The sequence below is a fragment of the Acomys minous genome, assembly GCF_964271855.1.
Source record: "Acomys minous genome assembly, chromosome: 2".
NCBI classification, from domain to species: Eukaryota; Metazoa; Chordata; class Mammalia; order Rodentia; family Muridae; genus Acomys; species Acomys minous.
The window spans coordinates 72507305-72526634 of NC_140484.1; the positions used below are offsets into that span (position 1 = coordinate 72507305).

Below are 19330 nucleotides of genomic sequence, written 5' to 3' on the forward strand. Positions count from 1 at the left end.
GTCTGGCCACTGGTGCAGGACAGTCTCTAGCTCATTTGCCTCAGACCAGGCAGGGTTTTACTAGCTCCCAGCCCTGACCCGGTAACTTAACAGCTTCCAGTCCTTACCAGATATTTATTTCTTGGATATTTATTTATTTTTTAGAAAACGATGGTTTATTTATTGTTTCATTCTTGAGTTAGGCCACCATACTGGGTACCTAATAAAGTCCTCTGGCCCACTTTGTGTCTCTGCAGCTTTTCACAGGAATGTCTGACACCCAAAGGGCAGGACGTCTTGAGGAAGGAGTCAGTGAGAAGCTTCTGGCTACCCAGAACCTTTCTCTACTCCTGTGTTCTCGAAACTCCTGGGAAACATCGCCCCCCTCCCCCACACCCACCCAACCCAGACTTTGGCCTCGAGGTTACCATAGTAACCTGCAGACTTGTGATATTGAGTTGTCATTTTGGAAACTCAAAGCAACTGGTCTGCTTGCTGCCCACAGCCGGCTGCCCACGGCCGACTCCAAGCGATGCCCTCGGGCCCCTTGAACCTCTTTCCTTTTGGGGCTGGCTTCCAGCCCAGAGGTGTGTTATCTTACACAGCTCCCTGTGGGGTAAGTGGGCGGGGGGGGGGGGGGGGAGGGGGTGATGATACAGGGAGATTAAGGAGGGGATAGTCTCCTCAGGCCTCGCTTCCTTGTAGTCTCCTGAGTAGCTGAGGCAGATAGGAAAGGGGTCTATGACACAGGCACCCGGGCAGCAGGTCCTCCAGCAGCTCACACTGGGGAATCAGACTCCTTAGAGTCAAGGTCTGCATAAACATCCGATTTAGGCTGAGTCCCAGAGAGTGAAAAAGATGTCTTCCAGTGTCCGAGGGAGTCGAGGGTGACCAGGGTCCAGATGAGCCTTCTGATCCTCCCTTAGCAGGCTTGACTCACAAGGGCTCTAGGCCGCGTCACTGTGGCTTTGGCTTGCCCAGTCGGGCTTGCAGCTCCTGCATCATGCCAGGATGAGCAAAGCCAAACCTGTGGAAAGAACGGATTCACGTGAGCTTGGACCCCAGGTGCCCACAGCCTCCTCACCATGCCAAGTGTAGTGCCCCTGTGCCTACCCATGTCCCAGCATTTTTCTCCTGGCTGGCACTGGGGTCCCTTCGGGCCTTGTGGCACTTAGCTCTGGGGTTTCCACAAGTTGAGGAAGTGACTGCTCGGGGAATGACAATGACGGCTCCTCCTGGGGTTGGGGACTGGGAGGGTCATGATGCGGTTCAGGAGCAGAGATACGACGCAAAGAGGGCCTTGAGCGCCGCCGTGAGGAACTTCGTGAGAGAAGCACGCGGCTCCGCGGGACAGAGACATCCAGGCGGGACCCAGGGAGCAGGTCCTGCAGGGTAAGGGAGACAGAGGACTGTGAAGAGCTGACTTCCAGATTCTGCCTGTCTCTCTTAGGGTCCTGCTGGTGCCCTCACCTCATTCCAGCTGCTGCCGTGAGCACCCCCTGGGGCACCTGCTGTGGCCTCAGCTGACTCAGAGGCTGATTCAGGCACAGCTAGTGTGGGGATCTGGTGTGACTGCTGCCTCTCCAGACCTGAAGAGTCCTCCAGAGCTTCCGGATCAGCCTCCTGGATCTTTGCACTCTGTCCTTCGCTCACAGCATCTTCCACATCTTGTGGCTCTTGTGGCTCTCTCTCGGAACTTTGGTCCCCCGACTCCGTTGATTGCCCTCTTCCAGCCTCTTCTTCCCGGAGCCTCTGATCTCCCAGGAGCCCCTCTGCTTTCTCTGCCTGGGAGCTTCCGGTCACACCATCCACCCCCCTTAGTCCTTCTGTCATCACAGATGTCCCCATCTCTGCCTCTTCTTCCTCTCCAGTTCCACCACTCTCTTGGATGTCGTAGGCGGACACCTCCTCCTCTGCTGAACCCTCCGAGCCAACTCCTTGCCCACTCTGCTTCTCTGTAGCATCCTCCAGCCCCATGCCTCCCCCAGCCCCCCTTTCTGGAGGTATCCCAGCTTCCCATCTTAGCTCTTCCTCAGCCCCGACAGTCCTGATACCCACGATAATCTCGGCAGCCAAAGAGCTAGTAGTCTGTGTATCCTCTCTCTCCTGCGGGCTCGGAGCCTCCTCCTCCTCCAGCCTACCCTTCCCGCACGTTCTGTCTGCTCTCCAAAGCTCTGCAGCCTCCTCCTCACTAGCCTTGTTTTCCGTGGGCTCGGATTCTCCCACTGACTGGCCTGTCCCTGTCTCGGCTCCTTGGCTTCCTTCCAGCTCTTGGTTCACTGCTATGGAGGCCAGTGCCTCCTCTGCTCCCCACCCTGGGGTTTCTGGGTGTTGGGCCTCCTGGCCTCCTTCAGCCTGGATCTCCACAGCTGGCCCTGTAGCTGTCTCTTCCTCACCTGCTTCAACATCTGCTTTTACCTCCTGGATATTTCTGCTGTCCGCATCCCTTCTCCAGCTTCCCCAGGCTTCTAACTCAGGACCTGTAAACTCCACAGGCCTGGGATATTCCTCCAAGCATAGCGTCCCCTCTGGGCTCGGGTCTGGAGCTGTCCTAGTCTCTTCCTGACCCTCCTGTCCTTCCTCAAGTTGAGGAGTCAAGGTCTGGGAACCCCTCATCAGCTCCGAGTCCTGTCCCTCAGCGACCTCTACTCTCAATACCTCTGCTCTCATCTGGGCGGCCTCAATCTTCTCTCTCATAAACAATTCCTCGGGCCTGGCTTCTGGAGACTCTTCCCAGTCGGGCACATCTGTAGCCTCCTTGGCCAGGACTAGCATAGCCTCTGAGGCCAGGTAGCTCCCTTCCTCCCTGGGGGACTCTTCTGCCTGCATCCTCTCTTCCAGATTCCCCCCATCACCCCCCATTGCTGAGTCTTGCCTCTCGTCATCCTCAAGGCTGTCCCCTGTCTCCTGGCCTCCCAAAGCCTCCCTCCCTGCTAGCTGGCCTTCAGTCGTCTGTTCGGTTCTCTCAGTCTCCAGGGACTGGGGCAGAAGCCTAACTTGAGCGTCTCTCTTCTCATCAGGCTCATCCCGCTGGTCTCCCTTGCAAGCCTCCTCTAGGACCCAGAGTCTCCCTGTAGCTTCTGGGATGTTGTCTCCTGGGTCTGGCCCATATTCTGCCTCCTGAATTCCTAGGCTCTCAGCCTCCTCCCTGCCTGAGACTGTCCAGGCCTCTCTACCCAATATGGCCCAGTCCTCAGGTTCTGCCCCTGGGCACTGTGTCCCCTGTGCCCTTGCACTAAGGCTATCCTTCACTGAGGCCATCCTCTCCTCTTCTTTGTCAGCCTCTCTGGCCCCAAACCCCTCCACTTCAACGGCTACATCCTTGGTCACCCAGTCTGTCTCAGCAGCTACATCCTTGGTCACCGAGTCTATCTCAGCGGCTACATCCTTGGTCACCCAGTCTGTCTCAGCGGCTACCTCCTTGGTCACCCAGTCTATCTCAGCGGCTACATCCTTGGTCACCGAGTCTATCTCAGCGGCTACATCCTTGGTCACCGAGTCTATCTCAGCGGCTACATCCTTGGTCACCGAGTCTGTCTCAGCGGCTACATCCTTGGTCACCCAGTCTGTCTCAGCGGCTACCTCCTTGGTCACCCAGTCTGTCTCAGCGGCTACCTCCTTGGTCACCGAGTCTGTCTCAGCGGCTACCTCCTTGGTCACCCAGTCTGTCTCAGCGGCTACCTCCTTGGTCACCCAGTCTGTCTCAGCGGCTACCTCCTTGGTCACCCAGTCTGTCTCTTTGCTGTCCTTTGCTACGTTCTGCCCATCAGTACCAGCATTCCCCTCAGGCTCCTTGTGCCAGGCTGGCTGTGACTCCACCCCTCTGGCCATCCCTGGCTCTGCTGCTCTGACCACCTCCCCCTTTCTTTCCTCCTGTTCACAGGTTCTCAGCAGCTCCCCACTGCTCACTTCCTCCTCACCTTGCTCCCAGAGCTCCTGGGGTCTATTGCTGCTCCTGTCTCTGTGAACCCTAGGCCCAGCCTCCGGCTTCTGTGGAGCACTTGGCTCCTGGCTCCTGGCCCCCTCAGCTGCCTTCCTGGACCCAGTGTCCTGCCTTTCTCCTCCTCGGGGCCTTGCGGAGCTGTCTGCTCTCCACCCCCAGGTCTGTTCGCCAACTAAACTTCCTTCTTGGCATCTTATAGTCTCTTTAGGTGCTTCTACCCCCTTGCTCTGGCCACTTCCAAGTCCCTTCAGTCCCTCCTGGGCTTCCTCCTCTACCACTTTCCCTGGATCTCCCGCAGCCAGCTCCCCCAGTTCCTCTGCTGCCTGCGGCTCCCTCGCTACCGTGGGGACTGTATCTCCTATGAGGTAGGACACAAAAGCATTGAGGGAATCCTAGAAGAGAAGAAAGAGAAGGGAAGACATTCAGGGGAAGACCAGCCCCTTCCCTACGGGCACGACACCAACAAAGCCCAGGTAAGAAATGTGGCATCTGGAAATCTGCTAAAGGACCAAGACAGGGCCTAGCCTGAGTGCCTTGCATGCGAGTATGGAGGTGGGAGATTAAAACCCGGGAAAGACTGGGCTAGGAGTCTGGCTGACTGTAGGAAAGGGACCTCAAGCTTGAGGAGTGGCTCCAAGGGAGGAGGAAAGGTGAGACTACAGCAAATGCGTGGAAGTCTCTGGTATCTCTTTGCCCCTCTCACCAGTGCTCCCCTCAAGGCCTGATGCAGCCCAGGGAGGTGAAGCCGGAGAAAATCCATCCCGTAGGTCTCTGCGTGTCCAGAAAGCTCACAATGACCATCCGTCCCCACCCACTAATGCAAGCCAGTCCTCCGCAGCACCCAAGACACTTCCTCTTCCCCTGTCTCTCCCTGACGTACGTCCACCCCAGGCCCTGTGCACCTCCCCCAGGCTCATGGATGACTTCATGACAGACGTGGCGGCGGCAGGGGGGGGGGCGGGGGGCGTAGTGAGAATGGCTGTACAGTGTGCAGGTGACTCAGAACCAGGTGCACTTCTGGAGCTAAAGGGGAGAGGATCAGGTCAGAAAGGAAAAAAAAAAGTGGGAACAGGAGACCTCAGAATTGCGCGTGGGGGAGGGGGCATGTGGCAAGCGCAGCCTGAGTGACTCAGGTCTTGTATTCACACCTCAGCCATTTCCGTCTCCTCCAAGCCACAGCCATCTGTGAGAGGAAGCTAGGGTTTGTGGTTCCTGATTTCTCTGAGGAGAAGTAGGAGTGCGGATAGGACCAGTGGAAGTGCTGGCTTCCCACTTCCACGTCATTAACACTTCTCTGTGGATGAAAGGTCCAGGATTGCTGGCTCCGGTGGCCGTGTCCTCACCCATGGTTACTCTGTACTTTGGTCGTTTATCACTCGCAGCTTACTGTGAGCTTCTTCAGGACAGAGGCTGCAGAATGTCTAGAGCCTGCGTGGGTAGTAAGAATCCCTTTCCTCAACGGCTGAGTGATCTAGGAAGAACACCATAGGAGGGCGTACTTCAAACAGCAATCTTACTGAGTGGTGGGTGGAAAAAGGTGGTAGAAGTGGGCAGAGGCTTCTTGAAGCCATAGCAGAGAAACAGGCTTGATGAGGAACGGTCAAGATGCTGCCCTACCACCGAGAGGAAGGTAAAGAAAGGACTCCTTATTTGGGACTATGTGAGGTGACGTGTTCTGCTAAAGTCCGACTAGGACTACAGGCTGACATCACAGAACAGGAAGAACGCCCATAGCAGCTTGCTCAGCGAATTCAGCACCTCTGCTCTATTTCTTATTGCTGGCTGGGTCTCTAAAGTCACCTAAAGGTCTCATGCAGGATCCTTGGTTAACCCTGGGGGAGGGGCCAGGGGTTGGACTACTTTCGTGGTATTTGTTGGTTCTGGGATAACATGGCCAAGGGAGTTTCTTAACGTCTTGAATACTGCCATAGATAATTCATAGAACCTGTTTGGTGGGTGTTTATCTTTGAGCTTTCTAGGCAATTGTTCTGCTCTGAGCTACCTCCCAGCTGCTCCTTCTAGATCTTTACCACAGGCTGGAAGAACAACAGATAAGACCTGAGGCTGGTCGCCTTTGCTTCCAAGCAGAACTTGTCCTTGGGAAGTTGGGTGGGTCGTGGGACAGCAGGAGGAAAGTAGACATATTTGTTTCAGGCAACTCAGGACAGCAGGACAGAAGCTGAAGCTTCCCGCGCCATGACTAGTACTGGCAGATTTCGTCGGCGTCTAGAGTGCCGCTTTTCATGGCTGTACTTGTGGCTCCCACCAGCTCCAGTTCAAAATCAGTGCTTCCAGCGTTCTCCCGAACTCTCCGTTTTCCACTCTCCAAAGTTCGACAAGGCCAAAGGCAAAAAGAGAACCCGGAAGTAGGGAAGCAATCTCTAAGCACGTGATGGGAGAGCCACTGTTACTGTCACGTGACTCTGCAATCGGCTATTCCACCTTGCGGCGAGCTCAGCTGCTCTTAAAGGTACAGGCCTGGGGGCGGGGGCTTTGTTTTAGAGGGGCTGGGGGCGGGGTCCAGCGGGTGGGGCGTGAGTGGACAGGCGCTGGAGATCTGGGGGGGGGGTCTGTTGATGGAGAGCCCTGTGTAGCAGACTGCGGGACCTGGGACTGACCACGGGGCGTTGATCCTTCGCACCCACCTGTCTCAGACTCTCACCTTTGAAGCCAACTCCGAACACACGCTGACTTTGGGTCCTTTGGGAGAACCCTAACTCAATGCTATGGAGAGCTCTGCGGGCTCGTGGAGGCGCCTTGAGGATTCTGAAAGTGAGTACTCTGTCGGTTGTCTTGAGAGTGATCGCCTCTGCCCCACGGCTCTCCTGAGGAGCTCGGATACTGACCCAGCTCCCCGCAACAGGACACACACACACATCATGCCTTCTCTTCCTCCTAGGGGAGGAGACCGACTCAGAGCCCCAGGCCCCTCCATTGGGTGGTCCGAGTGCCCATTGGAAGAATGCGGTGGGCTTCTGGTAAGTGCTCTGAGAGCTGTGAAAAAATAAAATACCACTGGAGCAGAGAGGGAGGGAATTGAATCCACAAATACAGAGTCAACTGTAAACTTCCAAATTCCATTAGAATACCACCAATCACCTATTGGTCAGAGCCGCTCGCACCACCTGTAGTGTTCTTAAAAGTTTTCCTCCAAGCCAATTCAGTTGCAACTTTGTTTTATTTTATTTTTATGGAAAGGTCTTATGTTTCCCAGGGCAGCTTGTCTTATATTTCTAATCCTCCTGCTTTTGCCGTCCAGATGCTGCGGTTAAAGGCCCTGTAGCACCATGCCTGGCTCACTTGTTTTTGTTTGCAGGGCAGGGTATTAAAAGTAGGGCCTTCCGTGCTCTGCTCTACAAGTGAGCTCTGTCTCCAGCCTATTTGTTTTTTCCTAGTGCCGAGCACAGCTCCGGGAGATGAAAATAAGAGCAGTATGTTTTATGAATCAGAAGGAGCCCTGGTATTATTTTGATTCCTCTAGCACTCTTGGAGATCAGCAGGTGAAAATTTGTCCCCATTTTTTTTTACATAGGAATACACTAAGGCCACAGAAGTAGGAAGCAGCTGACTTGGGTTTCAAAGCTGTGGGGTATCTTTATTGAACCATAGTGTGTCAGTGGATGAAAAATGCCCGAGGAGCCGGGCGAAGTGGCGCCTGCCTTTAATCCCAGGACTTGGGAGGCAGAGGCAGGCGGGTCGCTGTGAGTTCGAGGCCAGCCTGGTCTACAAAGCGAGTCCAGGACAGCGAAGGCTACACAGAGAAACCCTGTCTCTGGGGGGGGGGGGGGCGTGGGAAGAGTGCTCAGGTATACCTTCCAGTAGAGGTATTTGTGCTTGGCGGGGGGGGGGGGGGGGGGGGGGGGGTAGGGGGGGGTTGTCACTCTAATCTCAAAGCCTCTGTTTCAAACCCTGACACTGATGGTGGAGGGGAAAAAGGGGGTGAGGGTTGAAGGGTTCAGGTAAGGGAGAGATCTGTAAGGACTATGGGTGGACAGGAAGGCACGGAGTGAAGATCTGCCCTCACTCTAGGATCCTGGGGCTCTGCAATAACTTCTCATATGTGGTGATGCTGAGTGCTGCCCATGACATCCTGAGGCAGGAGCAGGCGTCTGGAAACCAGAGCCACGTAAGTGAGCTCCTCTCAGCACCACCCTGTGCTTAGTCCCCGTGGCCACACTAGGGACTCACCCGGAGCCAGAGGTCCCCTGGAAGACTCATGCAGTAGCCATGGGTGGGATACGGGAGCTAAAGTTCTTAGTCCCCTGTATCCTTATGGTGGGGGTGATTATAAAGAGAGCAATGGTACCAGGTTGGTGAGCTCAAATACCTAGCTGGGTAAGACCTTCTTTTGTGCCGGGCGTGGTGGCGCACGCCTTTAATCCCAGCACTTGGGAGGCAGAGGCAGGCGGATCGCTGTGAGTTCGAGGCCAGCCTGGTCTACAAAGTGAGTCCAGGACAGCCAAGGCTACACAGAGAGACTCTGTCTTGAAAAACCAAAAAAAAAAAAAAGACCTTCTTTTGTGGTGTGTCTTGTCCCCTGGCCTCTGTTGGCACTTGGGGCTAGGTGACTGTTGTGCGTCTGTTCTGCACATCCTGGGTGTTTAGTAGCATCCCGAGTCTCTACCCACTAACCAAAAAGTGACAACCAAGAGTGGCTCCAGATGTTACAAATGTTCCTGGCAGGCAAAAATCAGCCTGGCGCAGAACTCCTTGTCTTCGAGAGCTAGAACACGCCTGCCCTAAGAGGAGCAGCCCCCACTTTGCAGGTTCAGTAGGGAATTTGACCCAAGGTGAGATTTTTTTCCAGAACCCCAGATTTCTATATGAACGCTCTTAGCTATGTTATGCTATCTCTGGCCTCTGGGCCGGATGTTTATAACTGTTCTCCTTCATGGTACACATAGAAAAACTAAGGCCCCCAAAAGCCCATGCCTACCCCCAGCTACCTGTCAAGTTAGGGCAGAGCTGGGACCGGGCCTTGTGTAGCCTCCTGCCTCTGTGTAGGAAAGACTTTCTTCTCTCTCATAGGTGGAGCCAGGCCCAACACCCATGCCCCACAACAGTTCGTCTCGATTTGATTGCAACTCAATCTCCACAGCTGTGAGTACCTACATAGGCCCCTGATCCATGCCTTTGCACCCCCATTTCCTATGTGTCCAGCCAGGACTGTCAGGATTACAGTGATCAGTACTGTCAATTACTGGGAGGCCTTTCTGTGGAGGGTAAATATCAGCTCAGGTGACGTTCACCATAGCTCTGTGAACTAGGCACTGCAAGCTTCCTCGTTGGGGATGAGGAGACGGAAGCTCAGAGCCTGTTAATGCCTTGACACCCGTCGGAGGAGCCCCAGAGCTGGCAACAAACCCCTAACTCCAGAGCCTGAACTTACAGCAGGTCTCACTGGCTGGCTCCAGGCCTGGGCTGGGAAGGTTGTCTCTGGGAGGGTCAAGGCTCTGACCTGTGTTCTCCTGTCTCAGGCAGTGCTCCTGGCAGACATCCTTCCCACCCTCGTCATCAAACTCCTGGCTCCTCTTGGCCTTCATTTGCTGCCCTACAGGTCTGGGTCAGGGTGGCAGGAGGAAGGCAGAGTGGGGAGGGAGTGGGAGGCTGGACATGGCCTTCTGAGATTCACCCCCCCCACCCCACCCCCACCCCCCCCACCCCCCGCATCTCTTCTCAGCCCCCGGGTGCTCGTCAGTGGAGTTTGTTCTGCTGGAAGCTTTCTCCTGGTCGCCTTTTCTCACTCAGTAGGGCTAAGCCTGTGTGGTGAGTATGCAACTATGAGAGGTGGGTGGGGACTTAGAAGCCTCAGCCATGTGCCGGGGGATAGTCGCTCCAGCTTCCCGGAGTAAAAGGATATGTCTATAACCCCAGGAGACTGTGTGTGTCAGTGTGTGTGTGTGTGTGTGTGTGTGTGTGTCTGTGTGTATCTGTGTGTGTGTCTGTCTGTGTGTGTGTCAGTGTGTCTCTGTGTCTGTGTGTATGTCAGTGTGTGTGTGTGTCTATGTCTGTGTGTGTCTGTGTGGCGGGGGTGTGCACTCATACACACACTTGGGAGACTGAGGCAGGAGGACTGAATGTGAGGTTAGTCTGGGCCTCACAGTGAGTTCAAGGCTACCATAAGCTACACAGTAAAACCCTGTCTCAAGTGAAAAAGAGAGGCGGGTCGGGGCAGGCCAGGCTGATCTACATGGCAAATTCCAGGCCAGGCTGGACTATATGCTGAGGCTTTGTCTCCCAAACACACCTTGTAAAGCTCCCCCAGCAAGGAACTGGCTCCGAGAACAATTTGAAGGATGACAGTAGGAAGAAATGGCTGGACTGAGTATAGATTGGGCTGAGCAGGATGAAGACGGGGGTCCAGTCTCAGAGAGGAGACATGGAGGAGGATATGGCTCTTTCAGAGCAGACCCTCTCCTGTCCAGGCTGTTCAGTGACAGATCTATTTTTAGCCTCGAGGAGCTGATGGAGATGAGGCTGTAAGCAAACCGTAGGGGACCGTGGCTTTCCGTTAAAGGCCACCGTATGCTTGTCATCTTCCCAGGCGTGGTTTTTGCCAGCATCTCATCAGGTCTAGGAGAGGTGACCTTTCTCTCTCTCACAGCCTTCTACCCCAGGTAAGCAGCCTGGGCAGGAAGGACACGGGGAGAGGGGGTGACCCCTACTGCCTTCCATCTTCCTAAATGCTGCTGTGTTCTCCTCAGGGCTGTGATCTCCTGGTGGTCCTCTGGTACTGGGGGTGCAGGGCTTCTTGGAGCACTGTCTTACCTGGGACTCACCCAGGCAGGCCTCTCCCCTCAGCACACCCTGCTTTCTATGTTGGGGATCCCTGTTCTGCTGCTAGCCAGGTGAGTGTCCGTGGCCCCAAAGGGCAAAAGATGGGGGGAGGAGCTTGATCCCGATCCAACCCTCCGATCTCTTCAGCCTTGTTGTGAGGCCCTGTGGGTTCTGGACTCTCTCTTGACAGCCCTCAGTTTGAGTCCCTAGAGCAGGCATGGGTCAACTATGTGACTCTGGACAGCTTCAGCCCTGACACTTGGGTGTCTCAGAGGTCTCACAGCGGCGTTCATTCTGTGTGTGTTGGTGGTTTGGTTTTTTTGTTTGTTTTGTTTTGTTTGTTTTTTTGGTTTTTCGAGACAGGGTTTCTCTGTGTAGCCTTGGCTGTTCTGGACTCACTTTGTAGACCAGGCTGGCCTCAAACTCAGAGATCCACCTGCCTCTGCCTCCCAGGTGCTGGGATTAAAGGCGTGCGCCACCACACCCGTCTGTGTTTGTGTTTTAGAAAGCGCTATTAAGCCAGGCATAGTGGTGTGCGCCTTTAATTCCAGCACTCAGGAGGCAGAGGCAGGCAGATCATGCTGTAGCTTAGGGCTGTTGGGAGGTGTCCAACAGAGAAGCCTGCTCAGACATGGGTTTAAGCCAATAGGAAGTCTTTATTAGCTGGCCAGCGACTACAGTAGGTGCTTGGTATCTGGTGTAGTGCAGAGCATTTCCCAGGATGAGCTTTTAAGTACAAAAAAAGAAAACCAAGGTCTGGGTTGACATGCTTCAGTTAGCAAGAACAGTTAGCCAGAAGCGGAACAACAGAAGCCCGAGAGCAAGGTTAGTGCATCTAGAACCTTCCCCAGAGCTCGGGCCTTTGATGGATCAGGCCTTTGTTTTTGTTTTGGCTGGTAGTGCTGTCTACATGCTGAGTTTTGTAGTCTGAATGGCACTTCCATCATGGAGTCAGTCATGCTAAGATCCGGAGGCCTCCTACAAGGATGAGGCCATGTAGAAAAAAGGGAGTCGAGACGTGTGTAATGCTAAACACTCATAATCCCGAACACCTGGGAGACTGAAGCCGAGGGATCCCGTTTTGGAAGCCTGCCTTGGATACACATAGAGACCCTGGCTCAGGAAATAAATTAGATAACTGCATATAAAGGCAAGCGCCTTTAATCCAAGCACTCAGAAGGCAGAGGCAGGAGACTCTCTCTGAGTTTGAGGCCAACCTGGCATACATGTTGAGCTCCAGGCTAGCCAGAGCCACATAGTGAGACCCTGTTTCAAAAAAAAAAAAAAAACTAAATAAAGAATTAAAGCCCAGGCTGGAGAGATGGCTCAGAGGTTAAGAGCACTGACTGCTCTTCCAGAGGTCCTGAGTTCAATTCCCAGGAACCACATGGTGGCTGACAGCCATCTATAATGTGATCTAACACCCTCTTCTGGCCTGCAAGCATAGACATGGTGGGGCACTGCATACATAATAAATAAATTTTTAAAAAAAGAAGAAGAAGAAAGAAAGAAAGAAAGCCCATGATCATGCAGACCTGGTTAAACTCAATGAGTCACAAAACAAACCAGAAAACCAGAAACACAGGAATGTAAGAGAGGGACCCGTGAAGTGGGAGGGTTCACAGGAGTGGGAAGGAGACGAGAGACAGTGAGGTGAGAGTAGCCAGGTCAACACTTGAAGCTTGCACAGCACAGGATTGGGTACCTTGGAGGCTGGGGGTTCCCCATCTTTAGAAACACACAGATGTAAAGGGGCCACCGGGGCCTTTCTGTTGTTTTTCTCTACCGTGCCAGCTACTTCTTGTTGCTCACATCTCCTGAAACTCAAGACCCTGGAGGGGAAGAGGAAGCAGAGACCGCTGCCCGGCAGCCTCTCATAGGCTCTGAGACGCCAGAGTCAAAGCCAGGTAGGAGCAGGAGGCCCTCCCGGGGTCACTTTTCCCTTGGGGTTTTAGTCCCAACAGTGGACACAGATGAGGGGAACAGGCCTCTGGGTGTACAGGCTTGGGTCAAAGCAGTCATGTTTACTTACTAAATGCTGACTGCATGCCGGACATTCCGATGCAGGGAACAGTGACGCTCCACGTGAAGAAATGAGAACACTGTTACAGGACACAAAACAATGTCCTCAGAAACAGAGCAGAGCCAGAGAGTCTGGGTGGAGTCAGCCGCTAACAGCTGTACACTCATCTACATATTTAGTCAGTTAAATATGTATGTATGTACGTATGTGTATATATATATGTGTGTGTGTGTGTATATGTATGTATATGTATACACACCCGCGCGCACGCATACATACATAGCTTGAAGTTTACCATTTTAGCGACTACTAAGTGTGCAACCCAGAGGCATTTAAATCCGCACACACTGCTGTGATGGCTGGTTGCTTGCTGCATGTTGGCACCTAGCGAAGCATTAAGTGTACAGCTTCCTTCCCTCTCTCCCTGCCTTGTAGGTTCCAGCTGGGACCTCTCCCTCCAGGAAAGGTGGACAGTATTCAAGGTTTGGACGGTGGCCGTGGGCGCCCCATGAGGATCCTCTGCCTCCCTCCTGCCCCCCACTTACATCTTCCTACTCTTCCAGGGCCTCTTGCGACACATCATCCCCCTGGTGCTGGTCTACTTTGCAGAATACTTTATCAACCAGGGACTTGTGAGTGAGGGATGCTGGGAAGGGGGTGTGGGAGGGGAAATAAGACTGAGGCTCCACAAACCTCCACTTGTCTGGGTTTTGCTACAGTTTGAGCTCCTGTTTTTCCGGAACACATCCCTAAGCCATGCTCAGCAGTACCGATGGTGAGAGAAGTTGGCAGGTGGGCAGTGAGCTGGGAGGGTCCCTTGATGTTCGGGCGCTGGGGGTTGACCGCAGAGGCACCCAGAGGAACTTCCTCCTCCTTGCCCTCACCTCAGGTACCAGATGCTGTACCAGGCCGGTGTGTTCGCCTCCCGCTCTTCTCTCCAATGTTGCCGATTCCGTTTCACCTGGGTCCTAGCCCTGCTGCAGGTACTGAGTCCCCGCCCTGTCCTCCTGCTCCCATTCCGTCTCCCAGCACTCCTTACACAGCAGCAGATGGTACTGTACGCCAGCATTCCTAAGGACAGCCCTAAAGGCCAGCCGGGCTCCTTATGAGCTGTGTCGTGGCATCTGGAGCCAGTCATACTCGATGCAAGTTTCTATTCTGAACAGCTGTGTGACTCTGAGCAGGTCTCCGAACCTCTAATGATCATTAGTTTTCCTATCAAGAAGTCAGATGTGGTGGAACAGGAGGTGTGCTTCAGGGGCAGAGTGTTTGCCTAGCCAGGGTGAGGCTGTGGCTTCCATCTCTAGTACTGCAAAAATTAAAACATTTAATAGATCGACCTATTTTTTGAGGTGTTTCTACAGCAACATGGAGAAAAAGATAATATTTTAATTAGTTTGGCTTTGTTGTTGTTTGTTTTATTTTCTAGTGTTTTTTTTTCTTTGTTTTTTGAGGCAGGTGCTCACTCACTGTGTAGCTGTGGCTGGCCTGGAGCTCAGAGATCTGCCTCATGAATGCTGGCATTAAAGGCTTGTCCCTCTATGCCTGGCCTTTTGTTGTTTGTTTTTGTTGTCATTGTGATTGGACCCAGGGCCTCTTACATGCTAGGTCAGTGCTGTCACTGAGCTCCATCTTAACCCTTCTTCTAACTTTTATTATTTATTTTTGCTATTTAAAAAATTGTAGCCGGGCGTGGTGGCGCATGCCTTTAAGCCCAGCACTCGGGAGGCAGAGGCAGGTGGATAGCTGTGAGTTCGAGGCCAGCCTGGTCTACAAAGTGAGTCCAGGATGGCCAAGGCTCCACAGAGAAACCCTGTCTCGAAAAACCAAAAAAAAAAATTGTAGTTAGGGGCTGGAGAGATGGCTCAGAGGTTAAGAGCACTGCCTATTCTTCCAAAGGATAGTTCAAATCCTAGCTAACAACATGGTGGCCCACAACTATCTGTAATTAAATCTGGTGCCCACTTCTGGTGTTCATGTGTACATGCAAGCAGAGTACTGTATACATAATAAATAAATAAATATTTTTTAAAATTATAATTAGGAGCCGGGTGTGGTGGCACACGCCTTTAATCCCAGCACTAGGGAGGCAGAGGCAGACGGATTGCTGTGAGTTTGAGGCCAGCCTGGTCTACAAAGGGAGTCCAGCACAGCCAAAGCTACACAGAGAAACCCTGTCTCAAACAAACAAACAAACAAAATTGTAATTAAAAAAAAAAACAGAAAAAATAAAAACACACAAAAAAATAAAAAATTGTAATTAGATTTATATTTGTTTATTGGTGGGAGGAAGGCACTTGCCAAGTCGTGTGTATGGAGGTCGGAGGACAACCTGCAGGATTGGTTCTCTTCTTCCATGTATTGGTCTAAAGATCAGATTCTGGTCATCAGGTTTGGAAACAAATGCCTGTGCCCACTGAGCCACCTCATCAGCCCAAACTGTGCCAGAAGAGGGCAGCAGATCTCACTATAGATGATTGTGAGCCAACGAGTGGTTGCCAGGAATTGAACTCAGGACCTCTGGAAGAACAGCTAGTGCTCTTAACCACTGAGCCATCTCTCCAGCCTCTGGAGGCAAAGTCTTAATTATAAGGCTAGCCTTGAACCTCCCTCTGAAACACATAAATCTAGAATGTTTAATTCTCCTGTCTCAACCTCAGTAGCTGGGATTATAGGCCTGTGTTACCATGCCCTACCCTAACCCTTGATTCATTTATCTTTTTTAGAAACAAATATTTATGTATTTTTATTATATGTATGATTTGTAGTATGTGTGTGTGCACACAATAGTGTGCATATACTGTCATGAATGTGGAAGCCAGGGAGAAACTTTTAGGAGTCTGTTCTCTCCTTCTACTGGGCTTTGGGACTCAGACTCATGCTGTTAGGCTTGCACAGCAAATGTCTCTACTTGCTGAGCCGTATTGCCACACACACCCACCCCTCCTGTTTGTATTGAGTTTTTACGAGTATGGGCATTTTGCCTGCATGTATGTGCATGTACCACATACATACAGTGTCTACGAAAGCCAGAAGAGGACACAGGATCCTCTGAAACTAGAGCTACAGATGGTTGTGAACTGCCGTGTGGGTGCTGGGTATTGAACCCAGGTCCTTTGGAAAAGCAGCCAGTGCTCTTAACCACTGAGCTCCAATCTTTTGGGTTTTTAAGGCAGGTCTCACTGTGCGGCCAAGGCTGGTCTTGAACTTGATGATCCTCCTGCATCTGTGTCAAGTACTGGGATTTTGGGTATGTGCCCCAAGCCTGGCTTGTACCACATTTTTTTTTAAAAGATTTGTTTATTTTATTTATTGCACATGAGTGCTTTAACTGCAGAAGAGGGTATCAGATTACATTATAGATGGTTGTGAGCCACCATGTGGTTGCTGGGAATTGAACTCAGGACCTCTGGAAGAGCAGGCGGCGCTCTTGACCACTGAGCCATCTCCCCAGCCCCCTTGTACCACATTTTAATCAATGTATTTCATGATTATCTGCCAACACGTTATGTAAAGAAACATATTTTCACATCAGACAGAGGCAACTGTTGACACCTATGAAAACCCAGGTTTCTTTCATGTTAGGCAGGATACAATTAGTCAAGTGTAACTGTATCTTTTATTTGCCTGACTCAGTTGTCTGGGAGGCTTACTGCTTCCATCTGCTAACCTAGGCTGAGTCCTGGAAGCTTCTAGCCTTTGTACAATCTTATCTTTTTTTTTAGATTTATTTATTTTTATTTGATATGCATTGGTGTTTTGCCTGCATGTATGTCTGTAGGAGTCAGATCTTGTAGTTATAGACAGTTGTGAGCTGCCATTTGGGTGCCGGGAATTGAACTCAGGACCTCTGGAAGAGCAGTCCGTGCTCTTAGCCGCTGGGCCATCCTCTGGAACTGGAATTTACAGATAGTTGAGAGCCACCATGTGGGTGTTGTGCAAAACAGCAAGTGCTACTAACCAATGGGCCATCTTTCCAGTCCAAATTTTTATACTCTTGACATTTGCAGCTAGATAATTCTGTTGTGTTGCTTGTGCATTGTGGGTATTTAGCAGTATCCTTGGCCAGATGCTGGTGAGACAGCCAGGAAAGTCTCCAGACATTATCAAGTGACCCTTGATCTCATCCCAGCAGCTGGTGGAGAACAGGGGCTATTCAGGGAGACCTTGGGTGCTGAGCTTAGGCCTCCGGTAGCGTGTTTGCCTATGAAGCACAAGCTCCTATGTTAGATTTTGCAGTGTGTGTTGGGGTGGTGGTGTCTGAGTCTTTGTGGTGTTCGTGCCATTATAAAAGAAACAAAAAGCAAGGAAATGAGATAACAGGTGATGGCAGTGGGGATGACCCTGATCCAAGTGACCCTGAGAGTCACCAGTGAGGGAAGGTTGAGGGACATTCCCGGCTGGGAGTGACAGGCGCAAAGGAAAGGTGTGTGAGGATGAGGATGGGGCCAGAGAAGGCCCACCAAGACCTCAGGGTCCCGAGGGCACAGCTGGGCACTGGGATCCTACCCAGGCCTGTCAGGCCTCTGCCTCACCAGTATCCTTTATAACCAGGCAGCTCTGAGAGATGCTACCTCCCTGCTGTGCTGTTGCCCAGTCTCAGGCCTCCCCTTGCCTCTGCCCACAGTGCCTCAACCTGGCCTTCCTGCTGACAGATGTGTGTTTGGGCTTCCTGCCCAGCATCTACCTCATCTTCGTCATCGTTCTGTATGAAGGGCTGCTGGGCGGCGCTGCCTATGTGAACACCTTCCACAACATTGCTCTGGAGGTCTGTGTCAGTCGGGCCAGGGCCATGGGTGGCCTCGGGAGCCCTGAGGATGGAAGCCTAACCCTTCTTCTTTACTCTCCCAGACCAGTGACAAACACCGAGAGTTTGCCATGGAAGCTGCCTGTATCTCTGACACCTTGGGAATCTCCATGTCGGGGGTCCTGGCCTTGCCTCTGCATGACTTCCTCTGCCATCTCCCCTGACCTGGGTTGCTCAGCACACGCTGGCTGACAGGCACAGGAGCAGCTCGCGCGTCTGTGAGCTCTGCAGCAGGCCTTCTCTCTCTCTCTGCCACACTGGGGAGTGGGAACAACTACAGTCCTGCCCCACTTCACCAAGGAGCCCCCACTGTTTCCCACTCCTGAGCTGGTCTCAGGGAGTTCTCTCTCAGCCTTATGCCCTTCTAATAAATGCCTATTGTATCCGTTTACTTTTGTGCAGTCTCTCTGAAGATGAAAAATTTATGTTAGCCCACTTTGGAATATATGTGTCTGTGAATGTACAAAGAAAGTATTTCAGAACAGGTGTAGCAGAGCAACTGTAATTCCAGCACTTGGCAGACAGAAGCATACTAGTCCTTGCCTGACCTGGCACATACAGTGAGACCCTGAGGACTAGGGCTGTAGCTCAGAGGTAGAGCACTTGCCTAGGATGTTCAGGACTCTCAGTCTTATCCCTGGAAAACAATCAACTAAAAGGCAGGGTGTGCTGATATAAGCCTGTAGTCTCAGCGTTTGGGAGGCAGAGGCAGTACAATCAGGAGGAGTTCACGGTCTTCTACATAGAAAGCCAAGGCCAACCTAGCCTGTATGAGATCCTGTTTAAAAAGAATTCCATTACATATTGCTGGCTTCTTTATCAAAAATCAGGTGTCTGTATGTGTGTGAGTTTATGTCTGGGTCTTCATTTTCTTCCAATGGTCAACAAGTCTGTTTTTATGCCAATACATGGGGGTTTTATTACTTTAGCTCCATAGTAGAGTTTCAAATCAGGCATGTGATATCTCTGATATCTCTCGAAATTCCTTTATTGTACAGGATTGTTTTCACTGTCTTGGGCTTTTGGTTTTTCCATGTGAAGTTAAATATTGTTCTTTCAAGGTCTGTAAAAAAACTGTGTTGAAATTTTGGTGGGGATTGCATTGAAATCCTACCAATCCATGAGCGCGGGAGATCTTTCCATCTTCTGATATGTTCTTCAGTTTATTTCTTCAATCTCTTAAAGTTTTTATCATACAAGTCTTTCACTTGCTTGGTTAGACTTACCCCAAGATATCATAGAAGAGAAAGTGGGGAAGAGCCTGGAATGCATTGTCATGGGGGACAACTTCCTCAGCAGAACACCAGTACCACAGGCACAAGATCAACAGTGAAAAAATGGGACCTCATGAAACTGAAAATTTCTGTAAGGCAAAGGGCACCATCTACAGGACAAAATGGCAGCCTACAGAATGGAAAAGGATTTTTGCCAACTCTACACCTGACAAAGGGCTAGAATCCAAGACATGAAAAGAACTCAAGAAATTAGACATCACCCAACCCAATAACCCAATTTTTAAAAACGGGATACAGATCTAAACAGAATTCTTTTTTGGTTTTGGTTTTTCCAGACAGGGTTTCTCTGTGTAGCCTTCACTGTCCTGCATTTGCTTTGTAGATCAGGCTGGCTTCTGCCTCCCCAAGTGCTGGGATTAAAGCATGTGCTGCCGCCACCGCCACTCAGCCTAAACAGAATTCTTAACAAGAATCTCAAATGGCCAGAAAACACTTAAATATTCAACTTCCTTAGTCATCAGGGAAATGCAAATCAAAGCCACTTTGAGATTCCATCTTACACCCGT

At 51.7% G+C, this 19330-nt stretch overlaps 2 protein-coding genes across 7 annotated transcripts; one reads left to right on the forward strand and one right to left on the reverse strand.

Annotated features, from left to right (window-relative positions):
• Nucleotides 1–22: 22 nt before the first annotated feature.
• Nucleotides 23–5165, reverse strand: APOBR (apolipoprotein B receptor). 2 transcript variants are annotated; one of them, XM_084770651.1, is made up of 4 exons: nt 5071–5165; nt 1450–4314; nt 1093–1364; nt 23–1006 (listed from the first exon to the last, which is right to left on the reverse strand). In XM_084770651.1, the coding sequence occupies exons 1-4, from the start codon at nt 5077–5079 to the stop codon at nt 937–939; spliced, it is 3216 nt and encodes a 1071-aa protein (XP_084626777.1). In that variant the 5' UTR covers nt 5080–5165; the 3' UTR covers nt 23–936. The 2 variants fall into 2 exon arrangements, with proteins under 2 accessions (XP_084626777.1, XP_084626776.1); XM_084770650.1 differs by lacking the exon at nt 5071–5165 and adding an exon at nt 4626–4776.
• Nucleotides 5166–6258: 1093 nt separating this feature from the next.
• On the forward strand, nt 6259–17920 carry CLN3 (CLN3 lysosomal/endosomal transmembrane protein, battenin). Of its 5 annotated transcripts, none has more exons than XM_084770673.1 (16): nt 6259–6392; nt 6593–6694; nt 6822–6900; nt 7952–8048; nt 8951–9022; nt 9400–9479; nt 9603–9688; nt 10467–10539; nt 10627–10770; nt 12494–12606; nt 13158–13204; nt 13286–13354; nt 13442–13497; nt 13612–13705; nt 17350–17490; nt 17574–17920. In XM_084770673.1, the coding sequence occupies exons 2-16, from the start codon at nt 6649–6651 to the stop codon at nt 17691–17693; spliced, it is 1317 nt and encodes a 438-aa protein (XP_084626799.1). In that variant the 5' UTR covers nt 6259–6392; nt 6593–6648; the 3' UTR covers nt 17694–17920. The 5 variants fall into 5 exon arrangements, with proteins under 5 accessions (XP_084626799.1, XP_084626797.1, XP_084626798.1 ...); XM_084770671.1 differs by having other exon boundaries at nt 6267–6392; nt 6517–6694; XM_084770672.1 differs by having other exon boundaries at nt 6287–6392; nt 6577–6694.
• The last annotated feature ends 1410 nt before the right edge of the window (nt 17921–19330 follow it).

What these genes read in the sequence shown, in the direction of transcription:
- APOBR (XM_084770650.1), bottom strand. Translation starts at nt 4,682, where the DNA reads ATGGATTTTCTCCGGCTTCACCTCCCTGGGCTGCATCAGGCCTTGAGG. An exon ending in ACGGCAGCAGCTGGAATGAG is followed by an intron (nt 1,365 to 1,449) that starts GTGAGGGCACCA and finishes CTTACCCTGCAG; the next exon opens with GACCTGCTCCCTGGGTCCCG. An exon ending in AGAAAAATGCTGGGACATGG is followed by an intron (nt 1,007 to 1,092) that starts GTAGGCACAGGG and finishes TTCTTTCCACAG; the next exon opens with GTTTGGCTTTGCTCATCCTG.
- CLN3 (XM_084770673.1), top strand. Translation starts at nt 6,649, where the DNA reads ATGGAGAGCTCTGCGGGCTCGTGGAGGCGCCTTGAGGATTCTGAAA. An exon ending in GCAACTCAATCTCCACAGCT is followed by an intron (nt 9,023 to 9,399) that starts GTGAGTACCTAC and finishes CTCCTGTCTCAG; the next exon opens with GCAGTGCTCCTGGCAGACAT. An exon ending in ACTTTATCAACCAGGGACTT is followed by an intron (nt 13,355 to 13,441) that starts GTGAGTGAGGGA and finishes GTTTTGCTACAG; the next exon opens with TTTGAGCTCCTGTTTTTCCG.